This window comes from Oncorhynchus masou, chromosome 18 (genome assembly GCF_036934945.1).
Source record: "Oncorhynchus masou masou isolate Uvic2021 chromosome 18, UVic_Omas_1.1, whole genome shotgun sequence".
In the NCBI taxonomy this organism is placed as follows: Eukaryota; Metazoa; Chordata; class Actinopteri; order Salmoniformes; family Salmonidae; genus Oncorhynchus; species Oncorhynchus masou.
In genome coordinates, this window is record NC_088229.1 from 52609518 (window position 1) to 52635305 (window position 25788).

General features: G+C 42.1%; 1 protein-coding gene across 1 annotated transcript in view; it reads right to left on the reverse strand.

Annotated features, from left to right (window-relative positions):
* svild (supervillin d) overlaps window positions 1-25788 on the reverse strand; it is a 115496-nt gene that overhangs the window by 45165 nt on the left and 44543 nt on the right. The window contains 7 exon segments of the mRNA XM_064923657.1: window positions 3718-3847; window positions 4173-4420; window positions 4885-5012; window positions 5015-5201; window positions 8394-8508; window positions 20394-20515; window positions 22208-22272. Of these exon segments, the coding sequence (XP_064779729.1) occupies window positions 3718-3847; window positions 4173-4420; window positions 4885-5012; window positions 5015-5201; window positions 8394-8508; window positions 20394-20515; window positions 22208-22272 (995 nt within the window).

Below are 25788 nucleotides of genomic sequence, written 5' to 3' on the forward strand. Positions count from 1 at the left end.
AAACTTGTTATAAGTACGTACGCATGTCTTTATAAAATCGCATAATAAAGACTTATAATATTCTAAGTCCCTATGTATTATCATTTCAACACTCTAAATGTGTGGCATTTAGTCAGGATCAGTATGAGATAAGAGGCTTGTGCATGCTCATGACAGTACTACAATGCATTATAACGGCATAATAATGCATAATACCTGTAGGCTTTAAGTAGATGGTTACCCAGGTTCTCCAAACGAATATAGCAGAATCTACAAAACAGATGAATTCTAAGACCGACTCGACCCTTTCCCCCTGCAGACCGAGCATATGGCTCTCGTCTTTCATCTCCACAGACGAGACTGTTTCTGCTATTTTGATTCAGAGGAACAAACATCCAAGCAATCCCAAGCCCGGGCAGGTGGGAGTGGGGTGGGTTGCACACATCGCTGTGGTGAGCTCACTGTTATGGCAGTGGAGGCAGCACTGTGAGTACTAAATGTCATTACATTTATTTTTTCCACACTAAGGATGTTATAGATGGGTTACCTGACGTCGTCACGAAAACGATGACTCACTTCAAAGGGGCAGAAGCTGTGTGTTATGATTCTGGATGGCCAGCTCGCAACAATGACAAAAAAACTGCCATTTGGTGAATAGAAAGTGGGTTGTTTGAATTCGTTTGATCTTGTTCGTGATTCCATGTCTATGCTAATATGGCTACAATTGGCTAGCTAGCTAAACTAACGCTGTAACGTTATTTGAGAGACAAGTGCTCAATGTGCAAATGTATTTATGTTTTCAATAAAAATTGGAGACAAAATATAGTTGACATGTTATCAACAATCTAAGCCAACCCCATCTGTTTTGCCCCATAGTTGTGCACGCATCGGTTTGGTTGCTAAACAACCAATCCGTCTAACATTATAGCCTAGTCGACAGATGTCAGGCAGACCTCCAGTTACTGGCGAGAGGGGAAACTTGTACAGGTTTACTGCAGGTTGGGGGAGGTGAGAATGAATTTCATAGGTTTTGTGGTCTTTGTTGATGTAAAAAAAAAAAAAAGACAAAAAAAAAGGATAAAAGTATTCACCAGTGTTTCTCCTAGCTAAATTATTTTCCAGGCGGGGCACCGCAAAGCCACCATAAAATGATCCAGGTCCACTTTAAAGTAACATTTCAATGTAACCAATTTAGGTCCAATTATTTCAGGTAGAGGGGAACATAACAAGTCTGGAGTATCCATCTTATCTACACAAAAGTATTCAGGAACACTGAATATTTCAAAGCTCTGGTCAAGTATGACCCCAGCAACATGTCACATTGGAATTCAAGATGAGAACTAGCATTTTCTCTACAAAAGATTACTCCACTGAATGACAGTAGAACTTTGCATGTCGAGTACACTGACAAGTGGCAGCCACATACAACTCAGTGTCACTCATACACTCCAACAAATGTTTTTTTCAATAGCCTTTAAAAAATTAGAAATGAAAAAATAACACCAGAGTGGAAAATGTTGCGCTAGCAGGAAACATCTGTAGCTTGTGAGAGAAGGTGGCGGTGGTGTATGTTCCATGCCCCATTCTCCTGATGACGGCGAAAGAGAAACAACATCTGTTCCGGCTCGGTTCCACAGCGACTCAGAGGACAGTTCCTGTTTTTCCTAAATGTGTGCCTGGAAAACTAAAAGGTGCTACCTCGAGTTAAAAAAAATTGAGCATCTGGAACTATGATTTTCACCCAAGATGAGGGACACAACTTGTGTGCTGGTGAAGTATTTCATTGTTTTGAATCAACTTTATTGATTGAATAGATTTCATTTCCACCCTCCTAGCTCTGTTGCACCTCACCCCCACTCAATAGTTTTGTTTTTATTGATTTCAATTGACAGTTTTCATGCATTCAGAGTCAAATTTGGTATCAAAATGATAAATTGATACCAATGGAAGCCAAACTCTTTCAGGCAGGGGGCAATAGCTAAACTATAGTAGGGGAAACACTGGCACCCTCCAGACCTCCACATTCTCATATCAGGGGCACCACCAAACCAGAGCCATAAACACCCAACTAGTCAAACTATCCTCCATGTTGGCACCAAATTCTAATTGGCATGCTTACCTCTTTCTTGTGGTGTCAACATGGTCCCTATTCACATTCCTAACCTTGGCTCTGGTGGGAGATAGCCTCCTTATAAACTTGTGCTCCCTCTCTCTATGCAATGCTGACAGCTGCAGCATGATGGGTTCCAGTCCAATTCATCAGTAATGACCTCAGATGGATTAAAGGAAGAAATCCACAGGCATATTTGGAAGGTTTGCATACTTCTTTCCTGGGACGTTTCTGAGCTGTCAGTGAATGCCTCCGATGCACTTTTTAGGTTAACTGTGGATTTATCCACACATAAATTGAATAAATAGTCCGGTCTCCCTTGGGAAATAGGTCTTCTGACCTCAATGGAACTACATGGTTAAATAAAGTTGACATAAAAATAGTAAAGGGACCGTCTGTATAAAGGAAGATTACATCATTTCTGGAGCCCAATTGAATGTTTCTGGGATTTGTGTTGAGAATGCTTTGGCTCCCGGTGAACACTTGAGATGGGATTTTCAGGCTAAGAGTGTATTTATAGGGAAGATGACAGCTACTCTCGGATGGAAGCTTCACCATAACCAGTAAACCCTTCGAGGTTTGTCTCACGTTGAAGCCTAGAAAGATGTTCCATCCATATGAATAAAGATTACATCATTTCTAGTGTCCTATTGAAATGTTCTGGCGATTTGTGAAGAGTTCCACAAATGCGTGCCACAAACGTTATATAAATGAGTAACATGATGATGCATTCAGAGTTGGAAAACAAAAAGGAGAGGGAGAGCACATGATATGTTGAGTGAGGTAGAGACAGAGATAGATTAGGTAAGGGAGTTTGGCGTGAGTGAAAAGAGAGATGGAAAAAGAGTATGAATGAGAGAGAGGAAGGAGAGACTGAGCATGTGTTTTTGTATATTTTATATGAGCAGGAAATTACACTTTTGTTTCTGTGTGTGAGAGAGCAAGAGAGTATGTGTATAGCACAGAAAAGTACAGAGAGAATTTTAATTTCTTATTTCTATTAGTGAGACACAGGGAGAGGGTATGTGTGTGTGTGTGTGTGTGTGTGTGTAGGACAGAAAAAGACAAATAAAGGGAGAAACAGGAAGTAGACCAGCTCGCAGGAGGAGAGGAGAGCCACAGGAAACACCCTGTACTGCGTGGTATTTTATTTTTACGAGTGCGTCTTTCTCTGGGAGGCTGCATGGCTAGGCCCTGGATTTGGCCTCATCGCCCAACCACTCCCAAATCTCCCTCCCCACATTACATCTCCTCCCCACCCACCCCACTTCCCCCCCTTTCCTTCCCCTCCCTTCCCTAGCCACACTCACCCTTTCCTCAACCTCCCCCCACCCTACTACACTCTCGTCGTCCTCCTCCTCTTCCCCACCCTACTCTTCTTAGCACAACACACAGGAAGGCAAACTGAATCAGCACATTTCCACCACAAAACCCAGGCCGAGTCAGTCTTTACAGACAGGTCACATTTCCTGGGTCGTGATCACTACCAGAGGCCCAGGCTTCAGAGGCCTCCAGTCCTTAACCTTGTCAGACCCAGAGTTTCTCCAACCCTCCAAAGCCCAAATCCAGCCTCATTCCTCACAAACAGCTCCAGTACCCTGAATAGTGACTCAGAGGCCCAGACTTACCTTCTTCTTCCAGGCATCTCCAGAGTCCTGGAGCTGGTTGAAACGGTCAGCCAGGGACTTCTGCACCAGATCCTTGGGCTTCTTCAGCTTGGCCTTCCACTCCTCCTCACCACTGCTCAATTCAGCTAGCCTGGGAGAAGGAGAGGAGGGCAGTCAATGTAGGCCTTACTAGCAAAGAAAATCACATGTAATGTATAGGCTATTTTTCAAACAGAGTAACACACAAAGTATGAAGGACTACATCTGAATCGCAATAATATATCTTATTTATACAATATCATAGAATATGCATCTTACAGTATGTTTATACAAAATACACTGTAGAGGTAGAAATGCTGTAAATCTCCATGTATGAAGTGCGCAGACCTGTATCAGTCATTTGTTTTATGATAGGTAGGCGATGTCTACAAAACGAAAACGCTTGTGAGCATGCGTTTGAATTTCCCCTACTGCACCTCTCTTTCAGGGATGACCCCACACTACTGTCCAGACTGCTATCCACATCCTGATCCTCTCCATCTTCCGTGTCCAACGACGACATCTTCTCCATCTCTTCCTCCCCCAGGCTCTCGTCTGGAGAGGGGGTCCGGCTCTGGAGGTCCTCCGCTGAACTACTGCTACCACCACGCCCACTGCCCCTCTGCATCTGGGGGGTACTGAAACGCCCTCCGTCGGGGCTATCGTCCACTATCGTCTCATCTTCCTGAAATAACAACAATAATTATTGATTGGGCTGATCGCTCGTTAAACCATCAACACATGAAAAAAAAAAAAATCACCCACAGCTGATCTCAATTGCAACCATTATCCGCCACCGGATTGCAGCTCTATAAAGCGGATGTCGGGGTTATCTTTTAGTCCTGATTGAAACCAACATTTCTCCCTCTGGTGGGTATTATCATCGGAACAATTTGCTCTAGCAATTTGAACCGACTATGGACGATTTATCTATTATACAGTCATTCAACTGAAAGAAAGTATTTCACATATTCCAGATGCTCATAGTGGGAAACTAGTGTGGACACTATATTGCATAGGACCAATTTCCCAGGTACAGATTGAGCCCAGTCCTAGACTAAAACACATGTTCAATGGAGATTATATAGAGATGTGTATACATTCAGATCCTCAAACTGTTTCACATACTAAGAAGTGAGAAAACAACACCTCATCCTCCTCTTCCTCCACCTCCTCTGTTTTCTCCTCATCTTCCTCGTCGCTCTCGGGGTGGCTCAGGGTTACGCTGGTTTGTCGGACCACCCCGGTGGTGGAGGTGCTTTCAGGGGTTCCTCCTCACTGTAGTCCGACTCGACACTAGTGGAACGACTCTTTTTGAGGATGCCCTTGATGCCGCTGCGGGTGCCCGAGTCTTGGCGCTGCAGCAAGACAGGCTGGGAGGGTATAGGGGACTTGTCCTCTTCGTCCTTGCTTCCGGGGTATGGTGTTTGGCCGGAGAGGGGTAGGGGGGAACTGGAGGACGAGAGCTGGACGGGGGGAGGGAGGAACAAGGGAATTATCGAATTATGAATCAGAAAACCTAACTGAAATTACAACATCTAGAGTGTACAATGGTTAGCTAAAGAAATTAAAAATATTTTTTTTACAAAGTGGGATTCAAATTGATTTTTTTTGTCAAGGATCTATACAAAATAAAATGTCAAAGCTGAAGAAAAATGTTAACTTCATTTTTTATTGAAAATAAAACATTTATATAATCTTGCTTAGATCATTACTCAACCACCTGAGTCAATACATGTTAGAATCACCTTTGGCAGCAATTACAGCTGTCAGTCTTTCTGGGTAAGTCTCAGAGCTTTGAACACCTGGATTGTACAATATTTGCCCATTATTCTTTTTTTTTAAATTCCTCAAGCTCTGTCAAGTTGGTTGTTGCCATAGATTTAAGCCAATTTAAGTCCAAACTAACTAGGCCACTCAGGAACATTCAATGTTGTCTTCGTAAGAAACTCCAGTGTATGTTTGGCCTTGTGTTTTAGGTTACTGTCCTGCTGAAAGGTGAATTTATCTTCCAGTGTCTGATGAAAAGTAGACACCAGGTTTTCCTCTAGGATTTTGCCTGTTCTTAGCTATATTCCATTTCTTTTTATCCTAAAAATCTTCCTACCCACTTGGCACAGATATCAATTCAATGTCTATTCCACGTTGGTTCAACTTAATTTTGTTGAAATGAAATAGAAATAATGTTGATTCAACCAGTTTGTGCCCAGTGGGTAATCCTTGCCGAGGACAAGCATACCCATAACATGATGCATGCAATATGAAGAGTGGTACTCAGGGAAGTGTTGGATTTGCCCCAAACGTAATACTTTGTATTCTGGACAAAAAAAGTCATTTTTTGCCCATTTCTTTTGCAGTATTACTTTAGTGCCTTATTGCAAACAGGTGCATGTTTTAGAATATTAGTATTGTATTCAGGCTTCCTTCTTTTCGCTTTGTCATTTAAGTTAGTATTGTGAAGTACTACAATGTTGTTGATCCATCCTCAGTTCTCCTATCACAGCCGTTAAACTGTAAGGTTTTAAAATCACTATTGGCCTCATGGCAAAATACCTGAGTGGTTTCCTTCCTTTGCGGCAACTGAGTTAGGAAGTACGTCTGTATCTTTGTAGTGACTGGGTGTATTGATACACCATCCAAAGGGACATCCAATGTCAATTTTTTGTTACCCGTCTACCAATAGGTGCCCTTCTTTGCTCTCTGCACTTTGAATCTGTGCTTGAAATTCACGGCTCGACCTCTCAGATAATTCTGAGTTTAGTAGAGAGATGGGGTAGTCATTCAAAAATATGTTAAACACTATTATTGCACAGAGTGAGTCCATGCAACTTATGTGATTTGTTAAGAAAATATTTACCCCTGAACTTAAGGATTGCCATAACAAAAGGGTAGAATACTTGTCACAAGACATTAGCATTAAATGTTTTAATAATTTGTCATTCATTTTCCTAAAACCATCTTTCCAATTTGACTTTATGGGGGTATCTTGATTTAATCCATTTTAGAATAAGGCTGTAATGTAACAAAATGTTGAAAAATTAAAGGGGTCTGAATACTTAAGGCTTCAGGGATCTCTCTGTACTTTGCTCCATTTATCTTTGCCTCGATCCTGACTAGTTTTCCTGACTAGTTTCCTCCAGACTTGACGCTTGTCATTCAGGCCAAAGAGTTCAATCTTTGTTTTATCAGACTTTTTTCTCGTGGTCAGTGTCCTTTAGGTGCCTTTTGGCAAACTCCAAGCAGGCTGTCATGTGCCTTTTTACTGAGGAGTGGCTTCCGGCTGGCCTCTACCATGAAGGCTTTATTTGTGGAGTGCTGCATAGATGTTTGTTCTTCTGGAAGGTTCTCCCATCTCCACAGAGGAAATCCAGAGCTCTGTCAGAGTGACCATCGGCTTCTTGGTCACCTCCTTGACCAAGGCCCTTCTCCCCCGATTGCTCCGTTTGGCTGCGCGGCCAGCTCTAGGAAGAGTCTTGGTGGTTCCAAACTTCTTCCACTTAAGAATGGAGGCCACTGTCTTCTTGGGGACCTTCAATGCTGCAGACATTTTTTGGTACCGTTCTCCAGATCTGTGCCTCGACACTATCCTGTCTCTGAGCTCTACTGACAATTTCTTCGACCTCATGGCTTGGTTTTTGCTCTGACATGCACTGTCAACTGTGGGACCTTACATAGACAAAATCATGTCCAATCAATTGATTTTACTGCAGGTGGACTCCAATCAAGTTGTAGAAACATCTCAAGGATGATCAATGGAAACAGGATGCACCTGAAGCACAATTTCGTGTCTCACATCAAAGGGTCTGAATATTTATGTAAATAAGGTATGTTTTTTATATTTTTATAAATTTGCAAAAACTTTTTCCGCTTTGTCAGTATGGGGTATTGTGTGTAGATTTGTGAGGATAAAAAAAATACATTTTAGAATAAGGCTGTAACTTAACAAAATGTGGAAAAGGTCAAGGGGTCTGAATACTATCCGAAGGCATCGTATATATATTTATATACACAAAATTAAGTATGGATTTCACATGGCTGGGCAGGGGGGCAGTGGGGAGCCAGGCCCAGCCAATGAGAATGAGTTTTTCCCACACAAAAGGGCATTAGACAGAAACACTAATTTAGTATTGCTTTCTTTAGTACTATAGCTACTATTCTTTAATATGAATCACTTAGCTTTGGCAACACTGACCTCGTCCTTTATGCCAATTAAAGCATTTTGAATTCGACAGAGAGCGAGATGGGACGAGGAAAAGGAAGTGAAGAAAGGAGGAGTTGGAGAGAAATAAGGAGAGGGGGAATAGAGGAGAGGAGTCGAAGGTAGTAATGAACAAAAAGGGGAAAGAATTGCAACAACGATAAAGGTTAACTACAGTGTGACGTTTTTCAATACATCTTCAAAAGCAGACTCCATTGCTAATAAACCTACCCTGGCCTGTAGCTACCATTCACAAGACCTGTATTTTTAACATGAACACGCTCAATCCATCTTTGTCTCACACAACTCAACCCTGAAATACACAAACCAATTCTCACGCATACCCCACAGACTGATCAAGAACACTCATCCCAATTTTAACACGCACCCTCATGCATACACCCATACACTGCTCTTATAGTAGAACACACTATCACCCAGATCTTTTAAACAGACTCACCCTCTTCACCTCAAACTCAGTGACCGGTTGTGTGTAGGAGCGCTCCCCTTTCGACCTGCGCTTGTCTGTAGCCTCCTGCATCTCTGAGCCTTTAGACTCTTCCTCCTTAGGAGGGCTGCAGAAAAAGACAGAGCAAGAGACAAAGGAAGAGAGCGAGCGAGATAGAGAAATAAATAGGGAGAGAAAGTGTAGGGAGAGAGATAATACAATTGAGGATGGCATTGATAGACGTTGGCTACTAGGACTTTTATTACTGGCACCAACTATCTCCTTTATTATGACACCTTGGCTGGCTGACTGTCATTTGTGTTTATCATGGGCACTAAATGTACCTTGCCTTCTGATTTGATAGTGGCACTGGCCTCATTCAGGGCTTCTGATAACATAATCTATGTAAAATATAATCAGTGAGTGAGTGTGTATGTGTCAACAATTCCAACGTATATTCATTACAATGTGTATTCAATTCAATGAAAAACCTGTTAAAAAAATAACTCCTAGCACCATAAATGTGGGTAGAACACAGTGTTATGTCTATACAGTGCATTCGGGAAAATTATTCAGACCCCTTAACTTTTTCAACATTTTGTTACGTTACAGACTTATTCTAAAATTGATAAAATTGATAAAATATCTTACATAAGTATTCAGACCATTTGCTATGAGACACGAAATTGTGTCCAAGACAGGATTATGTAGAGGCACAGATCTGGGGAAGGGCACCAAAAAAAATTACGGCAGCATTGAAGGTCCCCAAGAACACAGTGGCCTCTATCATTATTAAATGGAAGAAGTTTGGAACAACCAAGACTCTTCCTAGAGCTGGCCGCCAGGCCAAACTAAGCAATCGGGGGAGAAGGGCCTTGGTCAGGGAGGTGACCAAGAACCTGATAGTTACTCTAACAGAGCTCCAGAGTTCCTCTTTCCAGAAGGTAGAGCGCCCAGACAGAAGCCACTCCTCAGTAAGAGACACGGCAGCCGGCTTGGAGTTTGCCAAAAGGCACCTAAAGACTCTCAGACCATGAGAAACAAGATTCCCTGGTCTGATGAAACCAAGATATAACTGTGAGGTTCTGCATTGGAGATGACCCGATACCAACGGTGTCTGAGCAACCCGTCAAGAGCCTGGGTTGATGGTACAACAAAAGCCTCCGGGATAAAGATCAAGTGCAGCAAGTAAGGCAGGACATCGCCGACGGTCTTGAGAACATCAACAAGACCCTACTGCCTGGGAAGCTCAAGCTTTGGTGCCTACAGTTTGGACTTCTCCCCCGCGTAGTGGCCACTCACCGTCTATGAGGTCCCAATAACAACAGTGGAGAAGATGGAGCTAACCATTACCTCATACGTGAAGAAATGGCTGGGTGTCCCACGATGCCTGAGTAACATCGGCCTCTATGGCAAAGGGGTCCTTGAACTACCTCTTGCAAGTCTAACGGAGGAGTACAAGTGTTCTAAAGTAAGACTTCACATGACATTGAAGGACTCCAAAGACCAGACCCATTAGCAAGGCTGCACCTCCCCTACAAACTGGACAGAAATGGACATCATCCAAGGCTGTGCAGCAAGCAACATCAGCCCTGAGACACCAAGACATTGTGGGGAATATCCAGCATGGAAGTGGAGGCTTTGGCCTGTAAGCAAGCAAACCAACGTTCCATAAGGCAACAACATCTGAACGCAGGAAGCTGGTGGTCGAGGAGGTGCGCAGACAGGAGGAGACTGCAAGAAGTGCAAAGGCTGTCTCTTTTGCTAAACAAGGGCAATGGACAGCTGTCCGGGTGGCTGGTCTCAGACTATCCCACAGGTGAAGAAGCCAGATGTCGAAGTCCTGGGCTTCAGTGGTTACACGTGGTCTGCGGTTGAGATATCTGTGGCTTTGTGTTGTGTGACAAAACTGCACATTTTAGAGTGGTGTTTTATTGTCCCCAGCACAAGCTGTGCCTGTGTAATGATCATTATTTTTAAATCAGCTTCTTGATATGCCACACCTGTCAGGTGGACCTTGGCAAAAGAGAAATGCTCACTAACAGGGATGTAAACAAATGCGTAAAATTATTTCTTTCTACTTTTAAACTCGGACAAAACAGAGATGCTTGTTCTAGGTCTCAAGAAACAAAGAGATCTTCTGTTGAATCTGACAATCAATCTTAATGGTTGTACAGTCGTCTCAAATAAAACTGAAGGACCTCGGCGTTACTCTGGACCCTGATCTCTCTTTTGAAGAACATATCAAGACTGTTTCAAGGCCAGCTTTTTTCCATCTAGGTAAGATTGCAAAAATCAGAAACTTTGTCCAAAAATGATGCAGAACAATTAATCCATGCTTTTGTCACTTCTAGGTTAGACTACTGCAATGCCCTACTTTCCGGCTACCCGGATAAAGCACTAAATAAACTTCAGTAAGTGCTAAATACGGCTGCTAGTATCCTGACTAGAACCAAAACATTTGATCATATTACTCCAGTGCTAGCCTCCCTACACTGGCTTCCTGTCAAGGCAAGGGCTGACTTCAAGGTTTTACTGCTAACCTACAAAGCGTTACATGGGCTTGCTCCTACCTATCTATCTGATTTGGTCCTGCCGTACATACCTACACGTACACTACGGTCACAAGACGCAGGCCTCCTAATTGTCCCTAGAATTTCTAAGCAAACAGCTGGAGGCAGGGCTTTCTCCTATAGAGCTCCATTGTTATGGAATGGTCTGCCTACCCATGTGAGAGACGCAAACTCGGTCTCAACTTTTAAGTCTTTACTGAAGACTCATCTCTTCAGTGGGTTATATGATTGAGTGTAGTCTGGCACAGGAGTGTGAAGGTGAACGGAAAGGCTCTGGAGCAACGAACCACCCTTGATGTCTCTGCCTGGCCAGTTCCCCTCTTTCCACTGGGATTCTCTGCCTCTAACCCTATTACAGCGGCTGAGTCACTGGCTTACTAGGGCTCTTTCATACCGTCCTTAGGAGGGGTGCGTCACTTGAGTGGTTTGAGTCACTGATGTGATCTTCCTGTCTGGATTGGCGCCCCCCCCCCCCTTGGGTTGTGCCGTGGCGGAGATCTTTGTGGGCTATACTCGGCCTTGTCTCAGGATGGTAAGTTGGTGGTTGAATATATCACCTCTAGTCGTGTGGGGGCTGTGCTTTGGCAAAGTGGGTGGGGTTATATCCGTCCTGTTTGGCCGTGTCCGGGGGTGTCATCGGATGGGGCCACAGTGTCTCCTGACCCCTCCTTTCTCAGCCTCCAGTATTTATGCAGCAGTAGTTTATGTGTCGGGGGGCTAGGGTCAGATTAGCCTAGTGGTTAGAGCGTAGTGGTTAGAGCGTTGGACTAGTAACCGGAAGGTTGCGAGTTCAAACCCCCAAGCTGACAAGGTACAAATCAGTCGTTCTGCCCCTGAACAAGGCAGTTAACCCACTGTTCCTAGGCCGTCATTGAAAATAAGAATGTGTTCTTAACTGACTTGCCTGGTTAAATAAAGGTAAAATAAAAAATAAAAACAATTATATCTGGAGTACTTCTCCTGTCCTATCCTATCCGGTGTCCTGTGTGAATTTAAGTATGCTCTCTCTAATTCTCTTTCTCTCTCTCGGAGGACCTGAGCCCTAGGACCATGCCTCAGGACTACCTGACATGATCACTCCTTGCTGTTCCCAGTCCACCTGGCCGTGCTGCTGCTCCAGTTTCAACTGTTCTGCCTGTGATTGTTATTATTTGACCATGCTGTTCAATTATGAACATTTGAACATCTTAGCCATGTTCTGTTATAATCTCCACCCGGCACAGCCAGAAGAGGACTGGCCTGGATCCTCTAGGTTTCTTCCTAGGTTTTGGCCTTTCTAGGGAGTGCTTCTACACCTGCAATGCTTGCTGTTTGGGGTTTTAGGCTGGGTTTCTGTACAGCACTTTGAGATATCAGCTGATGTACGAAGGGCTATATAAATAAATTTGATTTGGGAAATCGCATGAGCATTCAATATTTTGAGGAGCGAGGGGAATGTGACGGAATTTTAAATTATAAATTAAAGACAGTACAGTAAACGTTGGGATTGTAGCTACATTGTACATCTACAGTGATTTGACCGGTGGGTGAAAGACTAAATGAGTTGACTATGTCGTGCTTTGTGAGTGTATATTTCTCAGTAAATAATTAAACGGCACTCGCTGTATTTGTCAGCTGTTGGCATACGCAGTCCAAATTTCAAGCCATGTTTGTAGCTACCGAGGCAAATACAATGAAGCAGAATGACGGCTGTCATTTGGCCAGAATGCTGATGAATTGTTCAGGAATCGCGTTGGAAATTTGTTATATATATATATATATAGGGAATTTATTATTTTTAAGGAATCATGTCTTTTTTGTGTGAAATGTATTAATTTTATAACTGTAGTTACTTTCGGAAAAAAGGAAAAAAATGAAACACCCGAAACTAAACAAATTAGAATCTTGGCCTCCAACACTAACTGAAGTAAAATAAATACCATGGTAAATTGAGCTAGCTAAATCAGCCTTTTATAACAGACTGACCAGAAAAATTCAAATGACATGATCTTGAATTGATTCTGAATGTTCACAAAATATGACTATATAAATCATAAGGGAATAAGGTCAACTACAGCCCAATAAAAAAGGTAAAAAGGTCAATTTGGCTACATCTACACTTGCAACCCAATCCTGATTATGGGCAAAAGAGCTGATGTGATTGGAAAAAGCATCAGTATTGGGCTGCCTGAGTAAATGCTGCCATAGGGACTAGAAGTTGTCCGATTATGATTTTTCAACACCGATACCGATTATTGGAGGACCAAAAAGCCGATACCGATTATTGGAGGACCAAAAAAGCCGATACCGATTAATCGGACGATTTTTTAAATAATGACAATTACAACAATACTAAATGAACACTTATTGTAACTTAATATAATACATCAATAAAATCAATTTAGCCTCAAGTATATAATGAAGCGTTCAATTTGGTTTAAATAATGCAAAAACAATGTGTTGGAGAAGAAAGTAAAAGTGCAATATGTGCTATGTAAGAAAGCTAACGTTTCAGTTCCTTGCTCAGAACATGAGAACATATGAAAGCTGGTGGTTCCTTTTAACATGAGTCTTCAATATTCCCAGGTAAGAAGTTTTAGGTTGTAGTTATTATAGGACTTTTTCCCTCTATACCATTTGTATTTCATTAACCTTTGACTATTGTATGTTCTTATAGGCACTTTAGTATTGCAGTATAGCTTCCGTCCCACTCCTCCCTGGGCTCAAACTAGCAACACAACGACAACAGCCACCATAGAAGCAGCGTTACCCATGCAGAGCAAGGGGAACAACTACTAGAAGGCTCAGAGCAAGTGACGTTTGAAACGCTATGACCGCGCGCTAACAAGCTAGCCATTTCACTTCGGTTACACCAGCCTCATCTCGGGAGTTGATAGCCTGTTTATGACTTCAAGCCTATGCTTGACGCACAACGAAGAGCTGCTGGCAAAACGCACTAAAGTGCTGTTTGAATGAATATTTACGTGCCTGCTTCTGCCTACCACCGCTCAGTCAGATACTTAGATACTTGTATGCTCAGTCAGATTATATGCAACGCAGGACACGCTAGATAATATCTAGTAATATCATCAACCATGTGAAGTTAAGTGATTAGTGATTACTAGTGATTATGATTGATTGTTTTTTTTACAAGAGAAGTTTAATGCTAGCTAGCAACTTACCTTGGCTTACTGCATTCGCGTAACAGGCAGGTTGTGGAGTGCAACGAGAGAGAGGCAGGTCGTTATTGCGCTGGACTAGTTAACTATAAGTTTGCAAGATTGTATTCCCCGAGCTGACAAGGTGAAAATCTGTCATTCTGCCCCTGGACAAGGCAGTTAACCCACCGTTCCTAGGCCGTCATTGAAAATAAGAATGTGTTCTTCACTGACTTGCCTAGTTAACTAAAGGTATAAAAAAATCAAAATAAAATCAAAATCGGCGCCCAAAAATAATGATTTCCGATTGTTATGAAAACTTGAAATCGGCCCTAATTAATCGGCCATTTCGATTAATCGGTCGACATCTAATAGGGACCCATGTTGTAGCCCACATGGGTTTGTCCATGTCTGGCCCAAAAGGTTAACAACTTCATTGCTGACATGCACATTTTTGGGATTGTATAAAGTGTGAGGAAACCAATGTGCACATTGGTGATTTTATTTAACTATACGTGTATTCAGAGTTCCTGCATTGTACTTGATCTGAGCATGTGCTATAAATAAACATTAATTTATTTTATAAAGAACTGCTTTTGTCATCTCTTAAGAAAGCTTGCTCGGGCAACAACATCTGCGTCGTGCATGGAGACAGTTTCGTCCCAGGTGGACAGCACAATTGAATAATAAAAAAAATAAAAAAAATGGAACAGCCTACTTATTGCCCATACAGGTCACAATACACATCCATTTGGGTAAACACCTGGGACCCATGTAGGTAAGTGTGATAGCCCATTTTCTAGGTCCCTGTTGGGTTTCCCTAATGGGGCCCATATGGAAATGTTGGCTGCAACATGGGACCAACAGTTTACATGTTTATTTTTTTTGTTCAGTCTGTGTGTATGTATGTACAGTTGAAGTCGGAAGTTTACATACACTTAGGTTTGAGTCAATGAAACTCGTTTTTCAACCACTCCACAAATGTCTTGTTAACAAACTATAGTTTTGGCAAGTCGGTTAGGACATCTACTTTGTGCATGAGACAAGTTATTTTTCTCACAATTGTTTACAGATTATTTCACTCTATCACAATTCCAGTGGGTCAGAAGTTGACATACACTAATTTGACTGTGCCTTTAAACAGCTTGGAAAATTCCAGAAAATGATGGCTTTAGAAGCTTCTGATAGGCTAATTGACATCATTTGAGTCAATTGGGGGTGTACCTGTGGATGTATTTCAAGGCCTACCTTCAAACTCAGTGCCTCTTTGCTTGACATCATGGGAAAATCAAAAGAACTCAGCCAAGACCTCAGATAAAAATATTGTAGACCTCCACAAGTCTGGTTCATCCTTGGGAGCAATTTCTGAAGGTACTAAGTTCATCTGTACAAACAATAGTATGCAAGAATAAACACCATGTAACCACACAGCCATCCTACCGCTCACAAAGGAGACGCGTCCTGTCTTGTAGAGATGAACGTACTGTGATGTGAAAAGTGCAAATCAATCCCAGAACAACAGTAAGGGACCTTGTGAAGATACTGGAGGAAACGGGTACAAAAGTATCTATATCCACAGTAAAACGAGTCCTATGTTGACATAACATGAAAGGCCGCTCAGCAAGGAAGAAGCCACTGCTCCAAAACCGCCATAAAAAAGCCTGCACATGGGGACAAAGATAGTACTTTTTGGAGAAATATCCTCTGGTCTGATGAGACAAAAATAGAACTGTTCGGCCATAATGACCATGGTTATGTTTGGAGGAAAAAGGGAGAAGCTTGCAAGCCGAAGAACCCCATCCCAACCCTGAAGCACAGGGGTGGCAGCATCATGTTGTGGGGTGTTTTGCTGCAGGATAGACTGCAGGATAGACTGGTGCACGTCACAAAATAGATAGCCTAATGAGGAAGAAAATGATGTGGATATATTGAACCAACATCTCAAGACATCAGTCAGGAAGTTAAAGCTTGGTTGCAAGTGGGTCTTCCAAATGGACAATAACCCCAAGCATACTTCCAAAGTTGTGGCAAAATGGCTTAGGGACAACAAAGTCAAGGTATTGGAGTGGCCATTACAAAGCACTGACATCAATCCTATAGAAAATCTGTGGGCAGAACTGAAAAAGCGTGTGCGAGCAAGGAGGCCTACAAACCTGACTCAGTTACACCAGCTCTGTCAGGAGGAATGGGCCACAATTCCCCCAAATTATTGTGGGAAGCTTGTGGAAGGCTACCCGAAACATTTGACCCAAGCTAAACAATTTAAAGGCAATGCTACCAACTACTAATTGAGTGTATGTAAAATTCTGACCCACTGGGAATGTGATGAAATAAATAAAATCTGAAATAAATCATTCTCTACTATTATTCTGACATTTCACATTCATAAAATAAAGTGGTGATCCTAACTGACCTAAGACAAGGAATTTTTACTTGGATTAAATGCAAAAATGCAAAAACTGAGTTTAAATGCATTTGGCTAAGGTGTATGTAAACTTTCGACTTCAACTGTATGTATGTATATATGTATTTGAGGTCAACTGATTAATCGAAATGGCCGATTAATTTGGGCCGAAGTTTTCATAACAATTTTTAAATACCTTTATTTAACTAGGCAAGTCAGTTCAGAACACATTCTTATTTTCAATGGCGGCCTAGCAACAGTGGGTTAACTGCCTTCTTCAGGGCAGAACAACAGATTTTCACCTTGTCAGCTCGGGGGATCCAATCTTGCAACCTTACAGTTAATTAGTCCAATGCTCTAACCACCTGCCTCTCATTGCACTCCACGAGGAGACAGCCTGTTACGCGAATGCAGTAGAAGCCAAGGTAAGTTGCTAGCTAGCATTAATCTTATCTTATAAAAAACAATTAATCATAATCACTAGTTATAACTACACATGGTTGATGATATTACCCGTTTATCTCGCATGTCCTGCGTTGCATATAATCGATGCAACGCTGAGGGATGATTTAACAAAAGCGCATTTGCGAAAAAAGCACAATCGTTGGACGACTGTACCTAACCATAAACACCAATGCCTTTCTTAAAATCAATACACAGAAGTATATATTTTTATCCTGCATATTTAGCTAAAAGAAATCCAGGTTAGCAGGCAATATTAACCAGGTGAAATTGTGTCATTTCTCTTGCGTTCATTGTACGCAGAGTCAGGGTATATGCAACAGTTTGGGCAACCTGGCTCATTGAGAAAACTAATTTGCCAGAATCTTACTAAATTATGACAGAACATTGAAGGTTGTGCAATGTAACAAGAATATTTAGACTTAGGGATGCCACCCGTTAGATAAAATACCGAACGGTTCCATATTTCACTGAAATATCCTTTTTTCTCTCTCGAAATGATAGTTTCCGGATTCGACCATATTAATGACCAAAGGCTCGTATTTCTGTGTGTTATGTTATAATTAAGTCTATGATTTGATAGAACAGTCTGACAGTGGTGATAGGCAGCAGCAGGCTCGTAAGCATTCATTCTAACAGCACTTTTGTGCATTTTGCCAGCAGCTCTTTGCAAGCACAGCACTGTTTATGACTTCAAGCCTATCAGCCTAACGGCTGGTGTAACCGATGTGAAATGGATAGCTAGTTAGCGGGTGTGCGCTAATAGCGTTTCAAACGTCACTCGCTCTGAGACTTGGAGTAGTTATTCCCCTTGCTCTGCAAGGGCCGCGGCTTTTATGGAGCGATGTGTAACGCTGCTTCGAGTGTGGCTGTTGTCGATGTGTTCCTGGTTCGAGCCAAGGTAGGGGCAAGGAGAGGGACGGAAGCTATACTGTTACACTGGCAATACTAGTGCCTATAAGAACATCCAATAGTCATAGGTATATGAAACACAAATGGTATAGAGAAATAGTCCTATAAATACTATATTAACTATAACCTAAAACCTCTTACCTTGGCATATTGAATTCTCATGTTAAAAGGAACCACCAGCTTTCATATGTTCTCATGTTCTGAACAAGGATCTGAAACAGTAGCTTTTTTTTTTTTACATGGCACATATTGCACTTCTCCAACACATTGTTTTTGCATTACTTAAACCACATTGAACATGTTTCATTACTTATTTGAGGCTAAATTTATTTTTATTGATGTATTATATTAAGTTAAAATAAGTGTTCAGTCAGTATTGTTGCAATTGTCATTATTAGAAATTTAAAAAAGAAAAAATTGCATTTTATCGTCCAATTAATCGGTATCGGCCCTTTTGGTCCTCCAATACTCGGTATCGGTTTTGGCGTTGAAAAATCATAATCGGTCGACCTCTAATATGTATACACACACCTCTTTATCTATGGTTCTGAATTATTCTCAAAGACGAACACACACCACCACTACACTAGTGTGTTTTCCTGTATGTGGTGCAGGGCCTACAGCCTCAGAGCTCAATACAATATATTATAAAAGATAACCAACTCCCGCATAACCAAATGCACATACATAAAGTAGATGGGTATGAGTACCCACAGACACACACAAAGTGTTTGCATCTATATACATGTTAGGTACCATTATCTGCATCTATATATCTGTTAGGGACCATTATCTGGTGCCACTACAATAGTCTGTGAAACTGGCCTGATGAATGCTGAGTTGCACTGATCAAAAAGCCCTTTGAAATGCTATGCAAGTTCGTCTAGAACTCTGGTTATAAAACAGGGTCCGGATGCACCAGTTGGGTGTAAAAAAACGTGGTCTTAAATGCAAGGTCGGGCGCAGCTACGTCAGAATTTACACCTGTTGCACCAACCAAAAATAAGACTAGTCGTAGCTAAGTCCGCCGTAAGCAATGCGCATTCATGAGATTCGGTGCTTCATAATGATGGTTGCGAGGCTGTTACCATCTTTACGTCAGTTCTAAACTTTGCGAGGTATGACCCATCACTCCACAAAGCCCACCACTATGCGTGCACGTTTTCTTAACCACAACTGGATGGATCAATCAATAATTATTGTGGGAATGAATACCACTGAATGTCGAAAATATTGGAATAAAGGACACTAATGCCATTGAAGGCATTTGTCATATTGTTGCTTACTGAAACTCCCAAAGCCATCAAACCGTTTTAAAGCAATAGCCGTGTGGGATAAAACTATAATTTCAGCACCGTTATGATTGGGACAGCATTATCACGATGCTTTGAGACAATTGTGGGGACTCAGATTTTTGTTTTCACATAATCTCCGTTTGGATATTTGGTTACAATTAGACTGGGAAAGTGTTAGCCAAATTGAGTTGAGTGTTAATGGTGTTAATAATCTTTAGTCTAGTTTGCTCGTCTAACAGTGTTATCAGAACATTTTGAAAGACTGTTATGTAGCCTACCATAACCTAGTATAACAGGCGGATTACTTTGCTTTTCACTCGCTTAGTAGCCGAGGCTATATCCCGACTATATCCGAAAAAGGCAAATAAGTGGAGGTGGCAGCTCATCTAGTAGTTTGCTAATATCTAATTAGACACATTTAGCATGCAATAATGTAGCATAAATCAAGTGTATTATTTTGCTAAAAGCACACGGAGGTCGTGAAATATGAACACAAGACTCGCATCCTTTTGAAAATATAGATTGCTATTATTTTCTGTGCATATCGTAAAATAACATAGTCCCAATTTAACACCCTACACCTGCTCCCTACTAGGCGTATGATCTGTCCCAGGCGTAGCTCATAGAAGGGCTTACACCCAGGTGGTGCCACAGGTATCATTCGTAGATCCGGTTTAGGGCACATTTTATGTCGGACGTATAGTTTACTAACCACTTACAATCGGCACCAGGTGCACTAACCTGGCAGCTATGACAACCACACAGACAGACCACAGTAACCATACTGATGGGTAGCAGACTGTTGTAGCTATGGTAATGAGAGCATGGCTGTACTTGGTGCACTATCCACTTGGGATGTGGGTGACTTGGGTTGATGTTGAACTTTGCTGGGAGGAGTGAGGAGTTGAAGTGACCGGTTCAAGTACCTGCCACCCACAAAAAAAATACACAAAGGAAAACGCACACAACACAGAAACGTACACCACCACCGTGTGATACAACTTATCTGACAGGCTGACTGTACTGTGTATTTATCTGTGCTGACTCACTACACTCGCAGACTAGTGACATGTTGCTCCTACGCACCAGGAAACACTTAAATAATAACTGTGTGTGTGTGCTCATGTTTATGTTTTGAGTCCATAACCCAGTGTATAATCATTCAAATTTGTAGACAATCCCATGACCTTATAAATATAATACAATGATATCTCCTCGACGCCGCCTACCTGCCTGCCGCCACCATCTCCTTGCTTGTGATTGGCTGGGTGTGCGCTCGGCTGTTGTTGTTGGCATGGCGACCACTCCCCTCTGTTGTCAGGGGAGACGACTCTTCAGTCTTCTCCAGCCCCTGGTGGAAAAGGGATTTATGAGTACTTCCCACATTAGACAGCATCCCCGGGGGTTTCAGGGTGAGGTTTCCCATAGATAAAGGTCTAGGATCAGCTTCCCTCCCCTAATTTGAACCTCAACCATTAGTAAGGGAAAATGCGAATCTGACCCAAATCAGCGTCGAGGGGCAGCTTCACCCTACTCCAACCCTGGGGAGGCGACATAGTGGTTTTACTGTCCCCAAAGTTCCTTTGCCCATCTTAAACTTTTATTGGCTAGTCTGAGATATGGCTTTTTTCACAACTCTGCCACACACAGTGGCACCATTCACAAACTCGATGAGGAGGAGAAAAGAGATTGACGAGGAGGGAGGAGAGTTGTGTCTCTCGAGAGTAGTGTTTCTCAGCCAGCCAGTGCTGGACTGGAGCCCTCAATATAAATAAACAAATAGAACACCCAGGGAACAGGACAACAAGTGAGTCCAGACCTACAGCAGAGCAGATGTCGATGAGAACCATACTGTCTAAGGTGTACAATGTATACATCTCTATCTATTTGGTGCCTGGGTTGTATTAATTAGGCACCAAAGAAATAAAAACAAATGGATGAACAGAGGGGGACAACCCAAAATTGAAAAATGTTACCATTGGCCCTTATGAATATGATCCTGAATACATCTCTTTATCTATAGTTCTGAACTAGTCTCAAAGATGTACACACCCCACCACAACACGTGTGTTTTCCTGTATGTGGTGCAGGGCCTACAGCCTCAGAGCTCAATTCAATGTATTATAAAAGATAACCAACTCCCGCATAAACAAAACGCACATTCATGAAGTACATGAGTATGAGCACCCACAAACACACACAAAGTGGGTGCATCTCTTTCTTGAAACACTGTCATTTGCTACCATCTGGGTCCACTTGGCCAATCCCTGGCACTCTCCTAAGGCCAGCACCGCTTCCTTCTTTTAGGCCTACGACTACACAATCCCCTCATGGAAGGCCAACAGCCTGGAAAAAGTCAGTTAGTTACTCTGTTACTGTGCTTTTCTGGAATTTGGTTTAAAAATATGTGCACATGCACAAAAAAAGGGGGCAGTACCGGGATATATATTTTTTTAATATACACTACCGTTCAAAAGTTTGTGGTCACGTAGAAATTTCCTTGATTCTTGAAAGTTTATCATTTTAAAAGGCTAACTGATCACTAGAAAACCCTTTTGCAATTATGTTGGCACAGCTTAAAACTGTTTCTAAGTGACCCCAAACTTTTGAATGGTAGTGTACATATGGCCTTGAGTATGCCTGAGTACACAGGCTTTCTTTTCCTTTCCAAATCTTGGCCAGGTTTGTACTCCAATCTCCAAGGGAGTGGAGGAGCCAAGTCTGACTCCAGGTGCGGGTCAGTCCGTATACTCTACAGGACAACTCAATTATAGAGGATATTTTGGAGTAATCAGCTTTGGGGGATATGGGACTCAGCCAGATGTATGGAGCAAGAGAGAGGGATTGAGATTTGAGGATTGTTGGAATGGGGCCTAGGTAATACACACGCAACATAACTGCAAGATACTCATACTTGTGTACTGTAGCCATATTCATAATTGCAGCTGACAAACACCCATACAAGTATGCACAAATACATGGCTGTACACAAAGGCATATGTGCACATAAACACACAGGCACACACACACGCACAGAGTATACCTTAATCAAAGACATGTCGGCAGCCATGTTCATCTTGGATCCGTCATCAGTCTTCCTGTCAGTTACTGTAAAAAAAAAACACACATTAGCACACGTGTATGTGATTTGATTTGAACATTGGTCAAAAATCACACATAAGCACAAATTCACAGGTTCACATCAGAATGTTTTTCTTTCATTATTGTGGAGGATATGAGCGACCCATCAGTCACCTCAGGTCTTGGATTAGGTCTGTGTGTGTTTTGTTTCTAAAACAGCTGTTGCTGTAACGCTGTTTACAGGGTTGGTTGGTTGGTTGGTGTGAGGCCCACTTGCACACAGGCAAACTCGCACACAGAAGGACAGCTCATTCACGTGCGCACACATGCAGTCACACACACACAGAGCGAAAGAGAGAGACAAACACACCTACTTCCTCCCACCCACAGATACATGCACTAATCCTACCATAGCTGGCCTGAACACTCTGTACTCTGTCTGGGAGGGAAAAGTACTGTACATTCACCACCTGCTCTGTAAAGTGATAAGGGCCTTTCCCAGGAGCAAAAAATGTCAGAAAAGGGCCTGGGAATTCTGAGGATATCCCATCAGTTTCAGTTTTACAGACATGTGCCTCTGAGATGGCAGTCATCCCAATACTTATGGAAATTCGCCTGATGTTGCAAGAATGTTCCCAGGACACATTTGATATGTCCTTCAAAAAGGTTCCCAGAATGTTTCATTAGGTTGTGGGAACAGTCTGGTCGGAACATTGCTGGACAAAACAAAATATATGTTCCTAAAACATAAAAACTGTCCAGAGAAATCCTGTTTTTGCTTTGTCATTATGGGGTACTATGTGTAGATGGATTAAATTGATGAGGGGGAAAAAACTATTTTAAAATGAGACCGTAAAGTAACAAAATGTGGAAAAAGTCAAGGGGTCTGAACACTTTCCCGAATGCACGGTACATTCTGTCATATCCCGACAATGTTCCCACAGCCTAAAGAAATGATTAAGGAACTTTTAAATAATTTTAAATAATATACATTGCATTCTGAAAGTATTCAGATCCCTTGACTGGTTACTTAGGTTACATCCTTATTCTAAAATGTATTAAATTGTTGTTGTTTTTTCAATTTACACACAATACCCCATAATGACAAAGCAAAAACATGTTTGGCAATGTATTAAAAACGTAAAACAGTTGACATTTACATAAGTATTCAGACCCTTTACTCAGTACTTTGAAGCACCTTTGGCAGCGATTTTGTGGTGCTTTGAAGTACCTTTGGCAGCGATTACAGCCTTGAGTCTTCTTGGGTATGACGCTACAAACTTGGCACACCTATATTTGAAAGTTTCTCCCATTCTTCTCTGCAGATCCTCTCAAGCTCTGTCAGGTTTGACAGGGAGCATCGCTGCAAAGCTATTTTTAGGTATCTTCAGAGAAGTTCGAGAGGGGTCAAGTCCGAGACTTGTCCTGAAGCCTCTACCTCCTTGTCTTGGCTGTTTGCTTAGGATTGTTGTCCTGGTGGAAGATGAACCTTCACCCCAGTCTCAGTTCCTGAGTGCTCTGGAGCAGATTTTCATCAAGGATCTCTACTTTGCTCCATTCATCTTTCACTCTATCCTGACTCATCTCCCAGTCCCTGCCGTTGAAAAACATCCCGACCGCATGATACTGCCACCACAGGCTTTAACATAGAGACGGTGGCAAGTTTCCTCCAGACGTGACGCTTGGCATTCAGGCCAAAAAGTTCAATCTTAGTTTCATCAGACCAGAGAATCTTGTTTCTCATGGTCAGTGTCCTTTAGGTACCTTTTGGCAAACTCCAAATGGGCTGTCATGTGCCTTTTACTGAGCAGTGGCCTCGGTCTGGCCCTCTACCATAAATGCCTGATTGGTGCTGCAGAGCTGGTTGTCCTTCTAGAGAATTCTTCCTTCTCCACAGAGGAACTCTGGAGCTATGTCAGAGTGACCGTCGTGTTCTTTGCCACCTCCCTGACCAAGGCCCTTCTCCCCCGAATGCTCATTTTGGCCGGGCGGCCAGCTCTAGGAAGAACGTTGGTGGTTCCAAACTTTTCATTTAAGAATTATGAAGGAACAGCTCAAAGATATATCAATGGAAACAGGATGCACCTGAGCTCAATTTCAAGTCTCATAGCAAAGGGTCTGAATACTTATGTAAATAAGGCATCAGTCTTTTTTATTTTATTCTAAAAACCTGTTTTCGATTTGTCATTATGGGGTATTGTGTGTAGATTGATGAGGAAAGAAATGTATTTAATACATTTTAGAACAAGACTGTAATGTACCAAAATGTGGAAAAAGTCAAAGGTCTGAATACTTTTCAAATGCACTGTATAACAATTTATTCTTAATAGTTTTGGGTTTTTTAAATATTTAACTTTTTTTCTGGTAACTCTGGAACTACTCAGAATGCACTATATCGACTGTCATTAAGAGAACCTATTCTGCTACAGAGTTCATATGCTAGCTTAATAGCTAGCTCGAGCTGGCTAACTTTAGTCACTAGCCATGCTAGCATGTAATTACATTCCAGACCGTGTGTTGGTGGTGGTAAGCTACAATCCACCAATCACGAAGAAATGTGATGTAAACACGCTATCGTATTACCAATCAGCGTGAATTCCCCACACGTGAGGCATCCTGCATGTTCAACAGGCAAGCTCTTTGTGCCTTCTTGCCTCAGGTTCACAAAAGGAAAAAAAAATCCTCCCTACATGCTTTAATTGTTTAGTACCTCATTTTTTTAAATATTTGTTTTGTCAACTTTGCTTCTCTGAATTAGGCTACCAGAGATTTATTTTTATTACTTTTTCAACATTGGCTTAGTGTTAGATGACTGACATCGGACTCTGCTGTTGTGTGATCACTTCCACCTGCCTGAAGCTTTCCTCTGATCGCCGACTTGTTGACTGTCACCCTAGTCTACTGTGCACTCTGCCGCTTCTGAAGTATTGCTCCTGGAATCTACTTATGATTTCCCTCGCTATATAGATATCGGATTATCTGCCTCACTGATTCTTCCTCAGCACGGTGAAACGGCCTATCCCTCTGAAGGGCCTCGCTCCCTGGCTCTCGCTTAGCAACTTCAGCCACTCTTGCCATAGGTTGGGCCCCAAGCATCAATGTGTAAGTCTCTGCTCTCTCTTTGCTTTTGATCTGCTGGTGTCGTTTAAATTGTGCTCTGTGGGTTCCTGCCTGTGCTAGTTTCGAGTTGTTAATCGTGTTGAACTCTGGCTAGCAACTTATGCTGACCTTGGTGGTTGGCTAGCTAGGCTAGTTAGCTAGCTGGCTAGCAACTTATGCTGACCTTGGTGGTTGGCTAGCTAGGCTAGTTAGCTAGCTGGCTAGCTTAGATAAACTGCATATAATACTATTTAATAACTGGTTAGATGGCGTTTCAGATTTCTTTAATGTGGCTCAATTCCCTATTAAATCTGTGAATTAGCTAGCTACTGTAGGTGTTGATAGCCACTGGCTGACTCATACAGTGCAAATGTAGTAGACTTCGGAATTCTTATCGGTTCTGATCAGCTTTATGAAATAATTCAAACAATTTAACAGGGAGGT